This window comes from Drosophila gunungcola, assembly GCF_025200985.1.
Source record: "Drosophila gunungcola strain Sukarami chromosome 2R unlocalized genomic scaffold, Dgunungcola_SK_2 000079F, whole genome shotgun sequence".
NCBI lineage: Eukaryota > Metazoa > Arthropoda > Insecta > Diptera > Drosophilidae > Drosophila > Drosophila gunungcola.
This window is the reverse complement of record NW_026453177.1, coordinates 22,109-40,535: the sequence shown is the minus strand read 5'-3', so window position 1 is coordinate 40,535 and position 18,427 is coordinate 22,109. Positions and strand designations below refer to the sequence as shown.

Here is an 18,427-nt window from a genome sequence, read left to right as displayed (position 1 = left end):
GGTCCAAACACCCATAGAGATCTCTCTCAATTTAGGTAGAAACATATTTATTAGTAGAAATGCAATGCGCTTGGCTTAATCAGTCGAAAGAGGGAGCTAATCGCCTAGGTTAATAATGTATCTGGTAGATGTATCTGAACTGCAAACTCTGCGTGATCCAATGGAGCTGGGATGGATCACTAGAATGAGCCGTTCACCTCAAAGTTGTATTCTATTAAGTACTAGGGCTTAAACGTATTCCAAGGATTTCGACGTGAGGAATCCTGTCCAGCTTTCACAGTGCTCACAAGTCGGCCACCGACTTCCGTCGCACGTACTTGGCAAAGTAGTCCGGACGCCAGCACTTGCAGGAGCCGGGGATGAGGAACCAGTCATAGTAGAGACGCACCTGGAAGCAGCCCAGCTCGTCGTGTCCATCGCAGTGGGCATCGGAGGGCGCCGCGGAGCCGGATGCTCCGGAAGATGTGCCGTCGGAGGCGGTGGCCACGCCGGCTCGCTTCTGCAGATACTGCTGGTAGGCCTGGAAGTCCTGAACCGAGGGCGCCTGCGTGGTGGTCGAGCTGGTGGGCACCGTGTCCTCTGCGTTCGGGTAGAAGATCTCCGCGACCAGCAGACTCACCCAGCGAGGCGAGGACAGGCAGCCGCCGTCCAGGTAGTGACAGCGAGCCTGGATGCAGCGCGTCACCTCTACCGTCTGGGTGAAGTAGCCCTCGTAGGGAATCTGGACCACGTACCGCCAGGCGCCCTGGTAGTTCTTGGCGAAGACGGGCGTGGCGTACTCTACCTTGGCGGGGCAGGGAGTGGGCGGACCCTCGTACCGGATGGGGCCTACCTCCTCGCGGCGCTCCGCTGTGGGCGTGGCAGGTGCAGCTCCTCCGGTATCGCCCTGGATGGCCCTGTACAAGGTGCAGAATCTGTGGAAAAAGTTTAAATTTTATGATAGAGTGGGTTGAGAAGAGAGAACTAATAGTTTTCAATCGCGAACCTTTTTTCCTAAAATTTCACCTATGCAAATTCCAGTTTTGTTGTTTACCCATATAAATATTTATATGTTATGGAAAGTGAACCTAAATTCCATCGAATACTTTTTTTTTTTAAATTGTGTGCTTATGATAATTATTGATTAATAGTTCTTTCAGTTCTCGTTTTTTGCCAACTTATAGTAAATAATTTAATAGGTTTATATATTTTTTTAAAAGTACAAGAAATTTAAAAAAATCATGACGAATTTCCATTACTCTAAGTTTCTTAACTTAAAGTCTTTGAGCTAAGATAGTGCTTATAATAACTATCCTATAAAGACCGGTTTATACGTTAGTATTAAATTGACACCAAGAGTATTATTCCTATTACACCCATTTCTATTTTTTTGAAGTTAACTACTTACACTCCACCGCCATCACAGAACTTTCGTGGCTTCCTCTCCTCGGCGGCTCTTCGCTGCTGGTGATCTCGTTCGCGGTGCGGATGCTGATGCTGCTCCTCCTCGTCCAGGGCGGGATCAAAGTAGCTGTACTCGTTGGACTCCACTCCCTCGGGCAGACTGCGTCGGATGCGGGTTGTGGAACCTCCTGCGGGATATGGCCTGTCAATGTTATTGCTGTCCAGCTGCTCCACGGGCTCGTCGCGGATAATTTGGGTGACCTTGGGCAGGGTGTCGTCGGCCTTTAGCACGGGTAGGGTCTTCGAAAGGAACTTTAGCGTTTGGTTGCGAATCAGCTCACTGGGGGGAGAATAACTTCATTGGAGATTTACGGATTCCCCAGTACTTAACTCTTTACTTACAAGGGATAGGGCTCCCCAAGCACATTCTGTCCCAGCGGATTCTTGGGTATCTGACCCTTGTTCAGATCCCCGCAGATATTGTGCACGGACACGGCGGACTTCTTGCCGGCAGCCACATCCTTGCACTCCGCATTCACAAAGGTGTAGGGTGGCAGTCTGACCTTCGGCGGCACCGCATTGGGGGACTCCACGAAGGCGTAGTAGCCCTCCGGTGGCTGCTCCTCGCCGTAGTCCGATGGCGACTGCTGCTGCTGCTGCGGCTGCGCGAAACTCAATTGGGCCAACAGCAGAAAGCTGAGAATTTTCTACAAAGGGGCAGAAAGACAACAGACGGTCACTGTGGAGGTGGAATCATAGTGCCTTCACTGCCTGGAGTCAAATTAATGGCCCCACAGAATGGTAGGCCAGTGAATGGTCGGCATTGTCCGGAGAAAGAGTCGAGATCAGACACTTTTCGGTGTTTTGTTGTTTGGCGAAAGCGCGAAAGTTTCTGTTTCTGTGTAGATAAACAAACTGAAACCGAGACGCGACTTTTGCATCTCTCTGCTCGGCTCACTTGACCATTTAATTGTTCAGGGGAACTTAACTTTCCCTGAAATTTTGGGCATCGGCATCGCATCGCCAACGAAACCAAAAGTTCCTCGTAAAGAGTCGAGTTATTCAGGTCAAGTGGCAGTGCTTTTGGTGGGCGGATGCAGTGCCAAGAAGCTGTGGAATTTCTCTCTTTCGTGACACGGTTCACAGCGCAATTTGAATCCGAAATTGGGTCAGTCTCTGTTCAACTTATTCTTTTGTTTTTTTCCCTTCTAATGGGCCAAAAACTCGTTTGCCCTGCGAGAGAGTTCCACAACACAAATACGGAACCATTCCAATTTGCATAGGTAAATATGGGTAGCCCAATTGCAGATTGGAGACCCGAATTGGCCGTCTTTCGGAGGCCAAAGACTGAAAGAGTGGCTTTTCTGTTCTGGCCAGAACGAATATAACTCGTTGGCGGTGTGAGTTCCAAATATGCGTGCCACACGACCACTAACGGGAAAGTTGCTCGGCACCCGGCCAGAAAAGTCAGAAGTTAGAACATAACGCTGCTCCACAGTTAGCTTAATTCATTAGCATGCTCCAGAATCGGGCGCTTCCCAGCGACTGCGACTGGGACTGGGTAACAGTAAACGTGATCGCTTAGCTTGCCAATGCTAGCGCATTGCAAAACAAAAGACTTGTGCAACGAACTTGACTTGACTCGCCAGCCCCGGAAGAAGTTACCAGTTAGCACACCCGTAATGATGACATACCAGCACTAGGCGATAATCCATCTCCGCTCAATCGCTTTTTCTGTTCGTCTCGGTTCTTGGACTTGGACTTGGCCTTCTTCTTCGACTCTATTTTCTTCGATCCGCAAAGGGGAAAAACAGAACCAGACGCGTCAAGTGCAGCAACTGAACTGAGTCGCTGGCCATGTCGCTGCAGACGTTGAACCTCCGGCTGCTTTCAAGCGCCGGTCAACTAGCAAGAGTACGAGAAAGTGGAAAGAAAGAAAGCTTTACCTTGAATTTAGCATATTCCGAGAGAGCCAAGCTCGGATATGGCTTCCAAGCTCAACTGCATACTTTCGGGCTTAAAACGATGAAGAGGATCATCAAATACCAAGTGCTCTCAAACATAGTCGCACACTGAATTGATTGATGATTATTTTATATCCAGGTGTGAATACAAATCGATAGCGTACTTAATAAGTAGTTCAGCAAGGTATGGCTTTGCAATTTAAGAGGACATGTTTGTGTCCAAAATACTCCTTGTTTTTTGGACAACGATCAGGCTTTTTGTCAAAAACTAATTTTTTTTATTACTCGAGTTGTTTTGGGCAAAAAACTGTAATGGAAAATTTAAATTTAATTTAAATGAATGCTAATAATGAGGGGACCCGGGTAATGTGTTATTTTGGGCCATAGGTTCTACCTAATTTTTCATAACGGCCGACAGCCAAGACAATTTTGTAGTTTATTATTTTGCTTCAAAATCGTATTTCATATCCAACAACTTCACGTTTATTTATGAATACAATGAACATTTTACACCGTAATAAAGTTCTTTCTCTCCAAAAAACAATGTGGTAGAGTCCTTAAACATTTTTTATCATATAATGTTTTGGTGTAATGCTTTCTTCTACATGTAGAATACATTATTCATAAAGTAATATATATGTTTGTATATAGATCCGCATTATGAAAGCCCCACAAAACTTAGCCCCGACATCAAATCGAAAGAATCATGCAGTTGTACCAGAATTGTATGTGGGTGTGGAAAAGTGACAAGCAATAGATTGATATAGAAATAAAGGTAATCTTAATTAAAGAGAATACATGTTCTTAGATCTATAACTATACGCATAGATTGTAGTTTGAAACTTGGTTTCGTGTAAAAAAAAACTAAATTTAGGCATGCCAAGCACTTCATCGTTACGTCAGAAATCGATAGAGAACTATACAAGAAGAAGGTATACGGATGAAATGGGAAACTAAGTAAAATCAAATTGTACTTCATTGTTTGGCTAAATAAATATTGGTAGTCGTTAATTATTAAAAACAAATCAATGTCAATTCGGTAAAATACAAAGAAAATTAATGCTCACCATTGGCTTTGAATTGCCAGCGAATAAATAAACTTAATTAGGCTTACGGACCCTATTCAAGTTTCATCCAACTTTTCAAACTTAATGCAATATTGCAACTATCGTATATATGAGTACATATCTTAAAGTAAACAGAGTTGTATAACATCTTCATTATGCTTTTCGCTTGTCGCTCGGTATCTCCGGTTTAGAAATATCATATAAAGTAAACTGTAGGCTTATGGCTATAGTGCGTTTGTGTATGTTCTTGTTTCGGTTTCGTTTTCATTTTCATTTTCGGTTTCCATTTCTGTTTGTATCTATGGCCCGTACGGATCATAATATCGCATTTAATTCTTGGGCGAAACCGTAATGAGTTTGTGTGGCGTCACGGGGGATATCTGTAAAACATGATTGTTTGAAATTACTTCGAGTTCTTTTGGATTTTTTATCTTAACGTACCCATAGGGACCGGCCCATATACGAATCATCATCATCTTCAATCAGTCCCGCTGTGTGATGGTGACCCTGCTGGTCGATGAACAGCAGCGTGTCCTTGCTGCAAGTGTTGGCCGACTTCCGCAGCAGTGATGACAGAGTCTCCGTGTAGTTGGAGCTGGTGGAGAAGGAGTGCCGCAAACTTAGACTGGCCGCCACCTGCTGCTGTTGGTGATGATGGGTGGCATTCTCCACCACCGACACGCTGTTCCTGGATCCGTGCCAGTTGTGGTTGTGCAACACCTGCCGGGATAGTTGCAAGCTGGAGGAGAGCTGGGCGGCATTCATGTGGCCGTTGAACTTGCTCTGCAAAGTGGACGCCGCCGTCACTGAGGTACTCAGTGATCTCGGCGAGGAGCGTGACGAGAGCGAACTTTCCGAGGATGAAGAGCTGGGTGAAGAACTCACATGGCCGTTGGTCTTGACCTTGGCTTCGGCGTTGGTTGGTTCGGTAGCTAGAGGGGCTTCAGAGATGTCAGCTTCTTTCTTAGCAGGATTCTCATTTTTCTCCTCCACAAGGTCGGAGCAATCTTCATCCATGGCAAATATGGGCGTGGCTTCCTCTACAACACTCTGCTCGGGTTCATCTTCGGCTGCTAGAGCTGCCTGCGTCTTGCTATTCTCACTTACACTGGTGTCCAGATCGGCATCGGCAAACGCCAGTTCTTCAATGTTGAGCTCGTGTGTTGCTGATGGCTTCTCCTGAGCACCAGCTGTGGGTTCTTCGTTAACTGAAAGTGGTGAATTGAATTGGTTTAAAATATATTCTTCAATATTCACTAAGCTTGACTTACCCTCCGCCCTCTCCTGGCAAATTTTGGGTATGTCAACTGGCTTCGATTGAGCCTTCTCTGCCACTGCTGCCGCCGTAGTTTCGGTGGACTCACTGGAGCCCTCCAACTTTACCGGCTCCTTATCTTTTCCACAAGTCGAGGAGGCTGAGGACGAGGGCGCCGGGGCAATGCGCGATACCCAGTGATCGCCGGAATTCGAACTGGATCCCGAGCACTCGCCGGCGTCCACACTGCGTCGCTGGTAGAATAACATGTAGGCCTCGTTATTGATGATGTCCTGCTCGATGTCGTCCTCAGGCACCTTGCTCACGCGTTGGTCATCAAACTTGTACCACTGCCGGTCGTACGGGTTCTTGCAGGCCGCCGTATAGTGACCGGTTTCTAGGGTGTCACCCTGGTGGTAGCACACGGCGTATAGATCGTATCGCGTGTCTTTTGGGTCGCAGCGCGAATTGAGCGTGGAAGAACGCGAATCGCCGGAACGGGCCCGCTTCCAGGGATTTGAACCCAGGCCCAATCCGAGCCCCATTCCCGTGCCCATTCCCAGCGAGCTGCTGGCGCTCTCGTGGACGCCGCGTGCCAGGTGTGGCGACATGTCGAAGGCGGTGAGCGGAAACTTGACCATGGTGGTTAGCTTGGCAGCCTGCGGTCCCTTTGACTGGTGCTGGCGGAAGCGCTTGAAGTGCACCACCAGGATGTCGGGCAGAGACCACAGGCCCAGCGTCTTCACCACGGGGAGGTACTGCTGGCAGTGTGGACAGCGCCAGGCGTCCTCGGCACTCAGAGTCTCCGCCTTCGTGTAGTGTTCCAAACACTGCTCCAGCGTGAGGGAGGCGGTGTCGTTGGGCTTGCTGGCACTTAGCCGCGCCACGCTCTCGTGCTCCACAACGACTTCGTCCACCGAATCCTGCTGCTTGTTCAGGAAGTGCTCCTCGGGGGAACTCCACTCCAGCAGCAGCTTGATGTGCTGTGGTCCAGCCTCGGAGGACAGCACGGACAGCGCCATGTCGATCATCTCGGTGAGCAGAGGGTGCGCCACCTGCTCCAAATACGTGTCCGGGTCGGCGGAGGGGTCTTGCAGCCGTATACGAAACATCTCAGATAGCGGCGTGGCATAGGAGAAGACCTCTGGCTTGAGCAGTGGCGCCATTTCGCGCAGCATCCGTTTCTGCAGATCCTGGTAAGAGCAATCGCGTGGTGCTTTCATGCTGAAGGGCGCTCCAAAGCGGGTGATGTCCTTGCCATCCTTCGCTCGGTACATGTTGGCCACCAGGAGCAGCATGTCGGCCTGCGATTGAGCTGCTGCAGGAGCAGTAGCGGGAGCAGAAGTACCTGCCGCAGGAGCGGACTTATTTCCCGACTCTGGCGGGGCATCAGCCTTGGGAACAGGCGTCGTCGCCTCCGGCACCTCAATGCAGTAGACGGTCTCAATGCTGGCCAGAGTCTCCACCGGCTGTGTATCGTAGAATACCCGCGAAAACCCCTCGCCGTTCAAGTCCACCAGCACCATGCGCGATCCCTCGATGCCTGTGTCCGTATGCAGCTGCTCTCGGAGAGCCACTATTGGGGATCCGGCAGGCACACGCAGTCCCATCCGAACCTGGCGGGGCATCTGCTTCATGTAGACCACCGTGACGAAGATCGTCTGCTGGGTGAGCTGCGGCAGCTGCACCGAGATGCAGTGGAAGGGGTCGAAGGTGTTGGACTGCTTCTCGCAGCGCGGGCAGGTGAGCGAGGATCGGAACTGGGCCTGGAACACGGCCTGGACGAAGCTGTTGTTGCATCGGATGTGGTTGGCCAGCGTTTCGGCGGCGATCACCTCGTCCGAGCGGCCATACGAGTTCTGCGCGGGTGAACAATGAGGAGAAAGAGTTAGTCGCGTCGTCCCAGGACGGGGTAGCCGCCAACTTGAGATTGCCCCCACCTTGAGGCTCTTGTAGCGCCGCTTGCTAGCCGTGTTCAGGTCCTCGTGCACCTTGTCCAGCAGCCAGAACAGGAACTCCTGGGCGTCATGCTGCGTGGAGCTGCGGAACTGCGTCCCATATCGATCCACCACTGCCTTGAAGCTGGTGCTGTGGTCGCTCTCGTTCTTGCAGGTCCACAGCGCCTTCAGCACGTTGGCCAGCTGCTCGGTGAGCTCACCCTTGGTGCCGAACTTCCTCGAGTTGATCTTGTTGCGCCGCTTAAGGTCAGCCTGTGGTAAGGTAAAGAAGTTGGAGGATTAGAGTACCCTATAATAAAAGTATGTATTTACCTTGTACTGATCCAGCACAAAGTACTCGGCCAGGATGTCCGTGTGGCTGAGGCACTGCAGCACCGCGTTCATGAAGCAGGTGTTGCCGTGGTTCTTCAGTCCCATTACGCCCGGAGTCTGGTCCGCCGGCCACTGATAGCCTCCGATGGGCGGCACCCGCTCCGCACCGCCTGGTCCTCCTCCTCCTCCTCCTCCCGAGCTCGCTGAGGATGCCATTCCCGATGGCTGAGCATGTTTGTTCGCCTGGAGAGAGAGGAAAATGCGGTGTGTTAGTCGCTGGGGAGTACAAATTGCAGGCTGGTCAACTGAATGAAAACCCGTTTCCAGATCACACTGGAGTGCAGTGGAGTGGACCAGGGGCCAATTGGCGATTGGGTTTCAATTTCGTTGCCAATTAAAAATTGTTTAGTGCTGCGCGCCAACATCAATTTGCGATAAATGAAGAAATATTTAGAAAACAAGGCGAAAAAAGAAAGGCTTGTCAGCCACAAACGAATAAGTAAATACTCTTCAATAAAACTAAATCATCACTCGGCAAGTCAAAGGCTTCCGCGAATTCGCTCTACTAATATGCAAATATGATATGTAATGAACCAATTAGGAGTACATGTTTAATGCGATCTAAGGAGATGGGTAAACCAAAGAGGTTGTGTGTGTGTGTTTGTGTTTGGGCGCAATCGTCTGGAAAATTTCGGTGTTAATCACCTAGAAATCGAAATTGCTTTAATAGGATGTGCGGAGGTGTGACTGGATAAATTGTAGAACTGAAAAAAACTTTCCACAAAGCAAAAAAAGCCAACAGCGCGGGGAAATCTTTGCGGTGCAAAACCAAACCGAACAATAACTAGCCTCAGCATTTCGATGGATAATCTCTAGCCTTTAACTAAGTGATCGCTTGTAGCAAATCTTTTCTTTTTGTACTGAAGCAACACCTCTTAAAGGGGCCGAATATGAATTTACGATATAATAAACAAGCTCTGAAAAACCAACGGAATGAATTGTGGCTGATGTTGAGGCTCTTTGGCAGCGGCATTTTCGATGTGGCCGAGTGCCTTTAAAAGGCTTTTGCTGCGTTCAGCAATGAAATTTTGTGGATTATGAAATTGGCAGCCGCACTTGGAGGTCACTCGGCTGTTGCGGGGTCAATGCTAAGTGGGTTTGTTTCCCGATTTCCCGGGGAAATGCAAGAGTTGCCGCTGACGAAAGCAGACAGCCGGACAAAAGATGAGTAAGACTGGTAACGTCATCATTCGAGTGTGTTGTACAAAAATATGAAACAAAAAGCCAGCGGATAATGGATTCAATAGAGACAGAGACAGAGATAAACAGCGACCCAAAGAAGCGCAAATCGAACAAAAAACCCGTTTTCAGAAAGCAAAACCCACGCAAAACTTAAAGTGGCAACGAAATCGGCGGCCAATGGTAGATTGGCCAAAAGGAAATAAATCTCTGTGTGGGATGGGCGTTGGTGTAGGGCTGGTGGTGATCATGACATTTCGAGCAGGCGTATAGCCTGATTAGATTGGTACCTCTTTTCTGCGCCAGCATCCGGTGTAGAATGGAACGATTTCAATGAAGGCGATGCGACTCGCAGGCGAGTGGTGCTCCTCCGACTTGAAGATGCGGCATTTCCAGGAGAAGCAGGGGAGATTGGTTAGAGATTGGTTGACAGTTAACACAGATATTCCGCCACATCACGCAGCAGGAAAGCAGGAAAGTTCCCAAGACACAAGACATTAGCCGGGATTTCGTTGTCTCATTCGTTTAAGCTTACTGACACCATTGGCAACCCCCCTTTCCTTTCCCCTTCCCCACCATCTTTGAATAATTGTTGCTTTTGTTGGCAAATTGACATTGAACTGACGTTGACTGCATCGAACAAATGCCATTTGTATTGTGTTCTCGAAATTTCCTAGGGCGGGGGTGTGACCACATTGCACGGCGGCCAAGTGGCTGCTCGAGTGCCTCCCCGGACAAAAGAAAGATGCCCTGCAAAGGGCATGAACCGGGGCCGACTTTAAGAGTTGCCAATCCCAGGGCTTTTAGCTTAAAGACTGAAGCACCCGGCGGATTCCCCTCCACTAAGCGGATTATCTTAATAATTAGTGGAGCCGCGTTAAGCTGAAAGGTTTCCGAATTTAAGCTCAGCTCAGCTCATTAGACAAACCCAATTAAAATGGCCGGCTGTATGTAAGCCGAGTCCACAGTTCCACGGTGGAGAAAGGGCCATCTCAATGGATAAATTGAGTGGAATTTCCAAACTCATGTCCAATTTTCTTCTATATATATTTATATATATATATATATATATATATATATATATATATTTATGCCATTCCCGTCTGTGTTCTTAAGTCCGCTGACCTAATCGCGGTTGCCATTTCTCACACAGCTGGAGATACAGAGCAGCAGACTTCGAGACGTTGCGCATACGCCGCATTCGCCCGACTTCCATTTTTACATTTCTACTGCCTGGCTGGCTGGTTAATTGAGCCAGAAAAACGCGGAGGCATAGAATAAAAGTAGCCACTGGCCACTTGTCTCAATTTGCGCCGGCAATTTTATCATCATCGTCATTATTATTTATAAATTTAAGCAAATTTTTCTCGTTTTGTTTGCCGTCGAGTGGCCAAGTGGCCCCAAATGTTATTCTTTATATATCAAGTGTCGTCCGCCTCGAGTTCCTCCTCAGTCCATCAGCCCATGGCTTTGTTTACATTTGCGTATTCCGTTTAACTTGATGTATCGAGTTATTATGCCCGCGTCTCGAATTCTTGCTGCTTTTTTTAGTTCGTTTTTTCTGGTTTTTTTTTGCCGTTTCAGGCAGCAAAAATTCCATTCCGCCGGAGCGAATGTGTGTTTATGCGGCCACAGCTCTTGTGATAAGACAGACAAGGGGAATGGGGAGCAAAACGAGAGGGGCATAGCCAGATAACTTATAAATATGGCACTGCACTCGAGTATTTGTCTTGTCTTTACGTAAGCCCAACAACAAGCCGCTCCAGATGCAGATATATATCTGTTGGCTATGCAGTTACGTTTGCGTTTTTATTAAATAATTGTAAATAATTGAAGATAATTGCTGTTGATGTGGCTGCTGCTGCTTTTGCCTACGAGATCTTGGCCAGAGCATGAATGAAATTGGCTTTTGGGCTGGGCTGGGCCCCAGAGAGCGGAATCTCGGCGAGATCGAGAGCGATCGTAGTTCCGCCGCCGAGCCGAGTTCTCCTCCCGGTTGGACGGCATTTTATTAATGGAATGCTCGAGCAGACTATTATTAGAGCCCAGTTGCTGCCCCCACTCTTCTTTATGTCTTCCCGCTTTATCGCCACCCATCCGTCAATCGGCTAATCGCGAAATCGCATTCGATTCTCGGCTATTCCGAGTTTTGGATCGCTATAAACGATGAGTTCGGCCCGCCAGCGATCACGTGACATGGCGATAATGTATAGTTAATGTATAATGTCATTATAATCATTATAAGTGAAACATTTCCCCGGCTGTGATTTCGGGTTTTTCAGATAGAGGTTTTGAAATAGCATTCATTGTGTTACTGTCTATGGCAGACCTAAACCCTCTTTTTACCACCCAGTAAATTAATAAGATGCCGTATATTATGCCAGTTTTTAGCACCACGCCCATTTCGATTACGTGGAAGAGAACGCGAAGCTCTGTCAAGGTTGCGCCTACAAAGGCCACCTTGCGTATACGTCGCTTATCAGATACGAGTGCTCAGGGGTCCCATATCTACATATACAGTGCGCGATATAAGTATAGTAGTCACTAGATCAGGGGTACTTCAAATGAAAAACATTACTAAGGTAAAACCCGAGAGAGTTGATTTTTTCTAAAAAAAAAAAAAAAAACTATAGAAGCTAAACCAAATATTAATGATTAATATCACAACGAGCGAGTGCACAATGCTCTTGGGGTGATAGCTACTTCACAACTAACATTATTTAATGACATTTGTTCAACTTGGTGTCATGATCGTTTAGTGATTAAACCATATACGTAGCTTAGGTATTTCATAAAACTAAGTGTTTCGATGAATCTGTTAAAGAACCACTGAACTCAGAATTTATTCCATAATTAAACATTTATTATTGCTTATTCAACATGATTTGTCAGCTGCATTTAGACCCATTTCCCATTACACTTGTGATCGGCACTGTCCACTATTACGAGACAGCCCCTATGACTTCTATCAACTTTAACTGATATCTAGCATTCGGTTTGTACCGACTATTTTTGCCAGGCCCAAGCGTAGCTTTTTCGGGCAAGGGCAAATCGCTTGACAGCAGACGACCAGCGATAAATTTGCACTTCTCACTTGACGGACCTGCTGTCGCATATGTATAGTGTAGTACATAACGTCGTATTACGGAAGGGGAGGCCCCAGTATTTGGGCTCTTTATGGGACTTTATAGTCATATATCATTGTTGGGGCCACCTGAGCTGTGCGTAATTAACTCCGAATGACGTGGATAAATTCTCGATGCCGTCTGGGAACTAAATAAACAGAAAAGAGTAACGTCCAATTAGACAGCCTAAGCGCTGAAAACATAATTCTTCATTCCCTTGCAATGCAATGAGCATACTGGGGAAACTAAAGCTCCTTGAAAAGAATAAAAAAATAGAAATGTTATTTTAAAATGATTGTTTATGAAAATAAACGTGCCGGGCCATGGAAGTACGAAAATAAATGCAAAGGCTAAAAATTCAGAAAACATTTTTTCAATTAGTTTGATCTCAATTGGTTTTACCTTGAAAGCGAATTCACTCAGAATTCGAGAGAGGGAGAGAGAAAGAGAGAGGGAGAAAGGGGAAGAGAGGGACGGGAAAACGTGCGAGGCAACCCCAGCGAAAGCAACAACAACTGTAGCACTAGGAATCGCACTACGAACAAAACAACTATAGACAATAATTCGCACAGTTGTACAACAGCAAAAGTTACGTGTGAGCCACTGGGCGGAAATACGAAAAACAAAGAGTAGTAATATGCGAAAGGCCCCCCCCCCCACTGAACCATCTCTCCTGCCATATATGGGGGGTATTTTCCCTCTGTTCGTGCACTTGATATATCATAGAAAATCAGCAAATAGTAGCGGACAAACAGAGACGGCGGCTGGTAATGTAGGCACTCGCGTTACGTACTAATCTTGCCATCAACAAGTGCAACAACAACAACAACAACAACAACATGAGACACGGTTTTGTAGGTGGCTACAGCTAAAGCTTACGGAAGTAGACAAAACTGTTGCAGGCACAGGGAGAAAAATGTACCTGTTATCAGATTTGCATTACTTTTTTAAGAACTTGTTACTTTAAAACAGTATTCCTGAGTTTGTGTATAACTTTTTAGAGTTTAGCTTGTTTGTGTGTACCTACATACGTTTTGTTCTTTCAAAACTAAACCGTTTTACACTTTTCCAGATTAAATGGATAAAGTCGATAGTCCTGGTAAAACGTGGTCTCTCCCAATTTGCGAAAAACAATTTAATAGTAATGTAAAAACAAATTGTATGATTTGCGGATTTAAAAATAAGCAAATAATACATTTATTTTGTATATTAAAAAACTTAAATTAGTGACAATGTTATTTATTATTATTTTCCCTTGTGTATTTGTTAGCATGTGCGCCCTACCTCACGTGTTGTTTTTGGCGGACTTTTTGTTGGTTAGATCGTCACACAGAGTGTCACTTCTGCCTTTTATGCCACCGCCCTGTCTCACCAAAACCCCCCCTCATTCTCCACCCATTGGCATTTGCAATTTTTGGCATGCAATCTTTAATAAGCCATATTATTGCTGGTGTGTTGTTGGATGCCGTTTTTCTTAGTTTTCTTGCAGTTCTCGCAGCATTGCGATTTCGTTTCATTTTGCTTTTCCCCTTTTGCACTATTTTTTTGCTTTTATTTTTCTGCATCTATTAAAACTCAGCTTCTGAATAAAATCAATGCGAAATGCGCAAAACGAGATGCAAAAGTGCCAGCGGCATGATTCATAAATCAAGGCAATTGTTTACAATGAGGTAATCGCGCAACAACTACACTCAACAATGGTCAATTGCCACATAATGTCATAAAGAAAATACTTACAAACAAACAACAGCGGTAATAGGTACTTGTTGCTCAGCTCAACGAATGTTTTGGCTTTTTCGTGGCCTTTGTTGGTGAAAGGTGCCAAAAGACAAAAGTAAGACTATGGGCTACTAAATGTACCTGCAACTGGCAAAAGTCTGTACAGTGTACACCAATAACGGTACAGTTAAAGCTTGCAGCAGGCAAATCAGTTGAGCTTTCCCATACTCGTAAGTGCAGCTTCCCCGTTTTCACCGTCTTTTTCCTATCACAAACGGCTATGGCTGTAATAGCAACAACAGAAATTATAGATACTGCAGTTTTCATTGAGCTTTACGTGCTCCACCCTCACTTGCACCCCCACTACCCCCTTAAAAACCCCTACCCAAACTCCCCCACTTTACTACTCATTGCCGCCTTGCTTTGAATGAATTTAAGTCTGTTTTCGTATGCGGTTATCGTTCTGGAATTCAAACCGCTAAAAGGTCAGCTGCACTACGTACGTAAGGTCTTGCCCTCTACAATTAATCAAACTTGTATAGCAAACAAACTTATAGAGCCACAGTAAAACCTCTATTGATCGTTCATTATCAAAGTAATTACATATTTTACAAAGAAATTTGGTTTGAGATTTAATATATTTTATTAAACAATTTAAAAAATAATGTTTACCTCAGTGATTCTCAACACTCAACTAAACTAAAAATGTATAGAAGTACTTTAAAATTTAGGTAAAAGAAATAACAACAAGACCAAATCCTTAAAACGAAATTATTTCTAAAACCAAAAACAAGACAAGATCTTTAGAGATTTCTTTGGCACTCCAAATATTTTTCTAGAAATCGGTTGAGAGTATAAAAAGTAAAATAGTAGCTAATGAAAAAGTTTTCATCTTGACATTTTTGTCGGAATTAAATAGTATTTTACTTGAGTTAATCATAAAGTGGCAGAAAGTTCCAGACACTGAAGTTCTACTGTTTATAAATTGATACGCACACACTGGGCGCCCAATGTAAGTATTATTAGATCAAATTAAATTCCTGAAGCCACGAGTTGCTGGTGCTATTGCTTTCTAGAGAGGAGTGGGAATGGGAACGGCTGTAGGCTACCGGGGTGTGTCATTGCGCCCTGCACTTGTCTTCGGCTCCTCAGTTGTCGCTTTCCCCACTTTGTTGTGCTGTCTTCTCTGACAAAAGCGTGGCACACATTTGTCGACTTGCGCCTCCTTGTCGAGAGTTGGGTTCCCCCGTTCCCCCAAGTTGCCCAGAGTTCCCGACCCCCGGCTCTCCCCAGTCCATCATTAACTGCTGTCTCGCTCCAGCAGCGCACGACCTGAAAAACTCTTGTTTTTCGGGTTCTCTGTGTGTTTGCTTGCCTGTTTGTTTATAATAGCGCGCGGAGCAACAAATGTTGGCAACATTTACACAAAAATTGTTTGAACAATTGCTGTCTGCGAAACAAAAGGCGCCTACCTACACCTAGTTACAGTCTCCTCCCTCGACGCCCATCCACCCGAAAGCACAACAAAAATTATGATAATAATGAGACAGCAATTGTTTAAAAATAAAATTAATTTCCATGCGCCGCCGTCCTCGCGTATGGTAATCGTAAATTGCCGCTGAAGAGCGTATAGAACATTTGAGATACACTTCAAAAAATCGGAATACCAATGTATTTATAGTTGTGTAAACAAAGGCTTTTTATCCGGGGCGCAGAATGGAATGTGTGAACAAAGACGGGGGCTACCATATAGATTACCATACCGAAACTCCCTGAAGGAGGGCCAGCCAAAGTCCCAATAAGCCGCTTTTCGGACTGTTATATACGTTATTCGTTGAAACGTCTCCCTTATCATCGGTCACGCAAAATATGACTCAGCAACACGGGGAGCAAAACAAATAGCGCTGGGAAAGCGAAAACAGAAACGTGGCAAAGGGCGATTCGTGCCCATTCGATGTACTCCATTATATGGTCAATATATAGACATAGTGCCAAATCGGAGACAAAGTCAGATGTAGATTCAGATGCCCATGCCATGTGTCGGACGAAGACAAAGAGCAAAGAGCAGCCCAAGACATGAGCAAAACAAAGCCGTCGATAACGCACTAAACGATGCCTTTCATGAATATACGGCTCCCTGATAAGGGGCATAACGAAGCACGGAGTACGGAATATGGGGATACATTATAGAGAATATGGGGAATACTAACCATACAGAGAAGAACGGAGCTAGAAACTGCACTCTAAACAAAGAAAATAAAGAAAGGTATACTAGAACTGTTTACCCTACGTTTATGCGCACACTTTAATCACAAATAAACAATTGTAAATGACACATTTCAGTGTTACAATTCATATTATTTGCAAGTGATTTAGACACAATGACTATTGCCTTTGTTAATCTTAAACACACTTCGTTAGAGTACACATCATGGACTAATAATTTTCCAGTTTCTTGCAAAAAGAATCTTTATTTTTTTTGAACATTTAATTTTATACATAGAATTAATAAAGTGATAAGTTATATGTGTTTCTTTTACTGGATTTGTTAGGTGCGAAAAATTTATATAGTTAGCACCTTTAGTTTATAATCGATTCACTGTACTATGTTAGTTTCAATACTTTTCTATTTAAGAGGAGGTTGGAGGTTGATAAGTATAAGTTTCCGAAGACTGTTACTATAACACATAATTTTACTATTTTAAATAATTTCAAATGAACTGTCTATAATAAAATGATAATTTTATTCCTAACAAGATTCAGAAATAACATATAAACCCAATTCACGAGTAAAATACAATAAATTAATCAATTGTTAATAGTGTTACCAACTTATGTGTCTACTTTTACGGCAATTATTAGAATTCAAAGATGATGAAATGTTTAAAAATTTCCCATATATTACGCGAAGCTTGTCTGATGAGTGGTATTATTTTCTATTTAGTGATAACATTCCTCTTTTATACAGAGTAGTATTTTGCTTTATTTAGTTATTTGTTTTCAAGACTGAGTGTCTCATAAACGTAATATAAATATAATAGACAATTTCTAAATGTTTTAAAACTAATGGCACCATTTATTGTAATTTACTAGTAATTTTTTAGAAAATAAAATTTTCTGTTTTATTAATTACTTTTTAGACTAGCTAGCGCATAACGTAGTATTTTTTGAATGTATAATAATGTATATACTACATATGTATTCCTAAAGGATTTGTATAGCTTACCACGGCATTTACCGTTGAGCTCAGATGTTGGGCGATCCTGTTGAGAAACTTCCTGAAGGACGAACGGCGAAGAGCACGTGTCCGTTTGTGGTTGTTGGTGTTGGTACTACTGTTGTTGGTGTTTCCATTGCTGGCGGTGGTGTGGTAATTGTTGTTGGCCATGTTGTTGTTGGTTGAAATGGGAGCTTCGTAGCTGCTAAGCGACACAATACTGCCGCTCCTGCCCCGCCCACCGCCCACGCAGGACGAGATGGCCGAGTGGCTGCCACGCCGCTCTCCCTCTCCGCCGCCCCGTCCTCCTACACCGTTATCCTTGCCGCTTCCGTTTTCCGCTCCCGACGAGGAAACTGCTGCCGTTTTAAATTTACGCGACCAACGAAAGGGATTGCGTGGCATGGAGAAGGCGCGGCGAATCTTTTTGGCGGCATTCGTCGTGGTTGCTGTTGTAGCTGTCGTAGTAGTATCCCCCGCTACTGTTGTTGTTGTTGTTGCTGTTGAGTGGGTGGTGGCGGCGTCGCCCTCGCTCTGCTCTCTTCTCTCCTTTGTTGTGCCCATCTTGGTCTCGGTCTCGCTATCTCGTTCTGGCACACTGAACACACCGATTTCGATTTCGGTCACATAAATATGTATTTAACGTATAAATTGCACGGACGTAGGACGTACTGTACTACTTAATTAAACTAACTAACACGTGAATTGACCTTTTAGCAGTGATTTTTGCGGGCCTGTTAGTGCACAGTTTTTTCTAATTTTCGCTTCGCTTCGCCTTTTTTTTGTGTCTGCCTCTTTCTGCGCCGCTGCTTCTTCTTGCTCGCTGACCCACTCCGCGACTATTTGGTCGCTTTTCGTATGCAAATACTTTCACTTTTCGGCGGCGTTAGCTGCAGCCAATTTGGTCGATGGTCGCGCGTTCGAGCCGTTTTTTATTTTGGGGCCGCGATGGGGCGATAGTATTATTAACCGAAACAAGAGTGTGCCCGTTTTCGGATGATCCAAAATAACTAATAAAGTGTGCCCATTTTCGGATTTTTGAAAATACTTGAGGTAGAGAAACAACGATGTTATCGGGTGTCGACATTTGGCAGTGGTGGCAACGTCAGAGCTCTCGAGCGTCGATGTGTACAAGGTTGGCAGCCTTGCTGTGGGGTAACTCGGCTATTGGAAAGGTTGGCACCTCTG

At 45.2% G+C, this 18,427-nt stretch overlaps 2 protein-coding genes and 1 long non-coding RNA gene across 5 annotated transcripts; 1 reads left to right on the top strand and 2 right to left on the bottom strand.

The window, feature by feature from the left end:
- Nucleotides 1–30: 30 nt before the first annotated feature.
- LOC128256987 (uncharacterized) lies at nucleotides 31–3,237 on the bottom strand. Its single transcript, XM_052987758.1, has 4 exons — nucleotides 3,078–3,237; nucleotides 1,786–2,090; nucleotides 1,388–1,723; nucleotides 31–914 (listed from the first exon to the last, which is right to left on the bottom strand). Exons 1-4 carry the CDS (start codon nucleotides 3,096–3,098, stop codon nucleotides 284–286), a joined length of 1,293 nt encoding a protein of 430 aa, XP_052843718.1. The 5' UTR covers nucleotides 3,099–3,237; the 3' UTR covers nucleotides 31–283.
- Nucleotides 3,238–3,807: 570 nt separating this feature from the next.
- On the bottom strand, nucleotides 3,808–18,261 carry LOC128256944 (ubiquitin carboxyl-terminal hydrolase 43). 3 transcript variants are annotated; one of them, XM_052987674.1, is made up of 7 exons: nucleotides 17,249–18,261; nucleotides 9,469–9,552; nucleotides 7,940–8,182; nucleotides 7,610–7,879; nucleotides 5,686–7,528; nucleotides 4,856–5,622; nucleotides 3,808–4,794 (listed from the first exon to the last, which is right to left on the bottom strand). In XM_052987674.1, exons 1-7 carry the CDS (start codon nucleotides 17,801–17,803, stop codon nucleotides 4,744–4,746), a joined length of 3,813 nt encoding a protein of 1,270 aa, XP_052843634.1. In that variant the 5' UTR covers nucleotides 17,804–18,261; the 3' UTR covers nucleotides 3,808–4,743. The 3 variants fall into 3 exon arrangements, with proteins under 3 accessions (XP_052843634.1, XP_052843635.1, XP_052843637.1); XM_052987675.1 differs by lacking the exon at nucleotides 9,469–9,552 and having other exon boundaries at nucleotides 17,249–18,260; XM_052987677.1 differs by lacking the exon at nucleotides 9,469–9,552 and having other exon boundaries at nucleotides 17,261–18,260.
- Nucleotides 14,877–16,304, top strand: LOC128256946 (uncharacterized). Its single transcript, XR_008267822.1, has 2 exons — nucleotides 14,877–15,034; nucleotides 15,099–16,304. It is a non-coding gene; the product is annotated as an uncharacterized LOC128256946 (long non-coding RNA).
- Nucleotides 18,262–18,427: the final 166 nt, after the last annotated feature.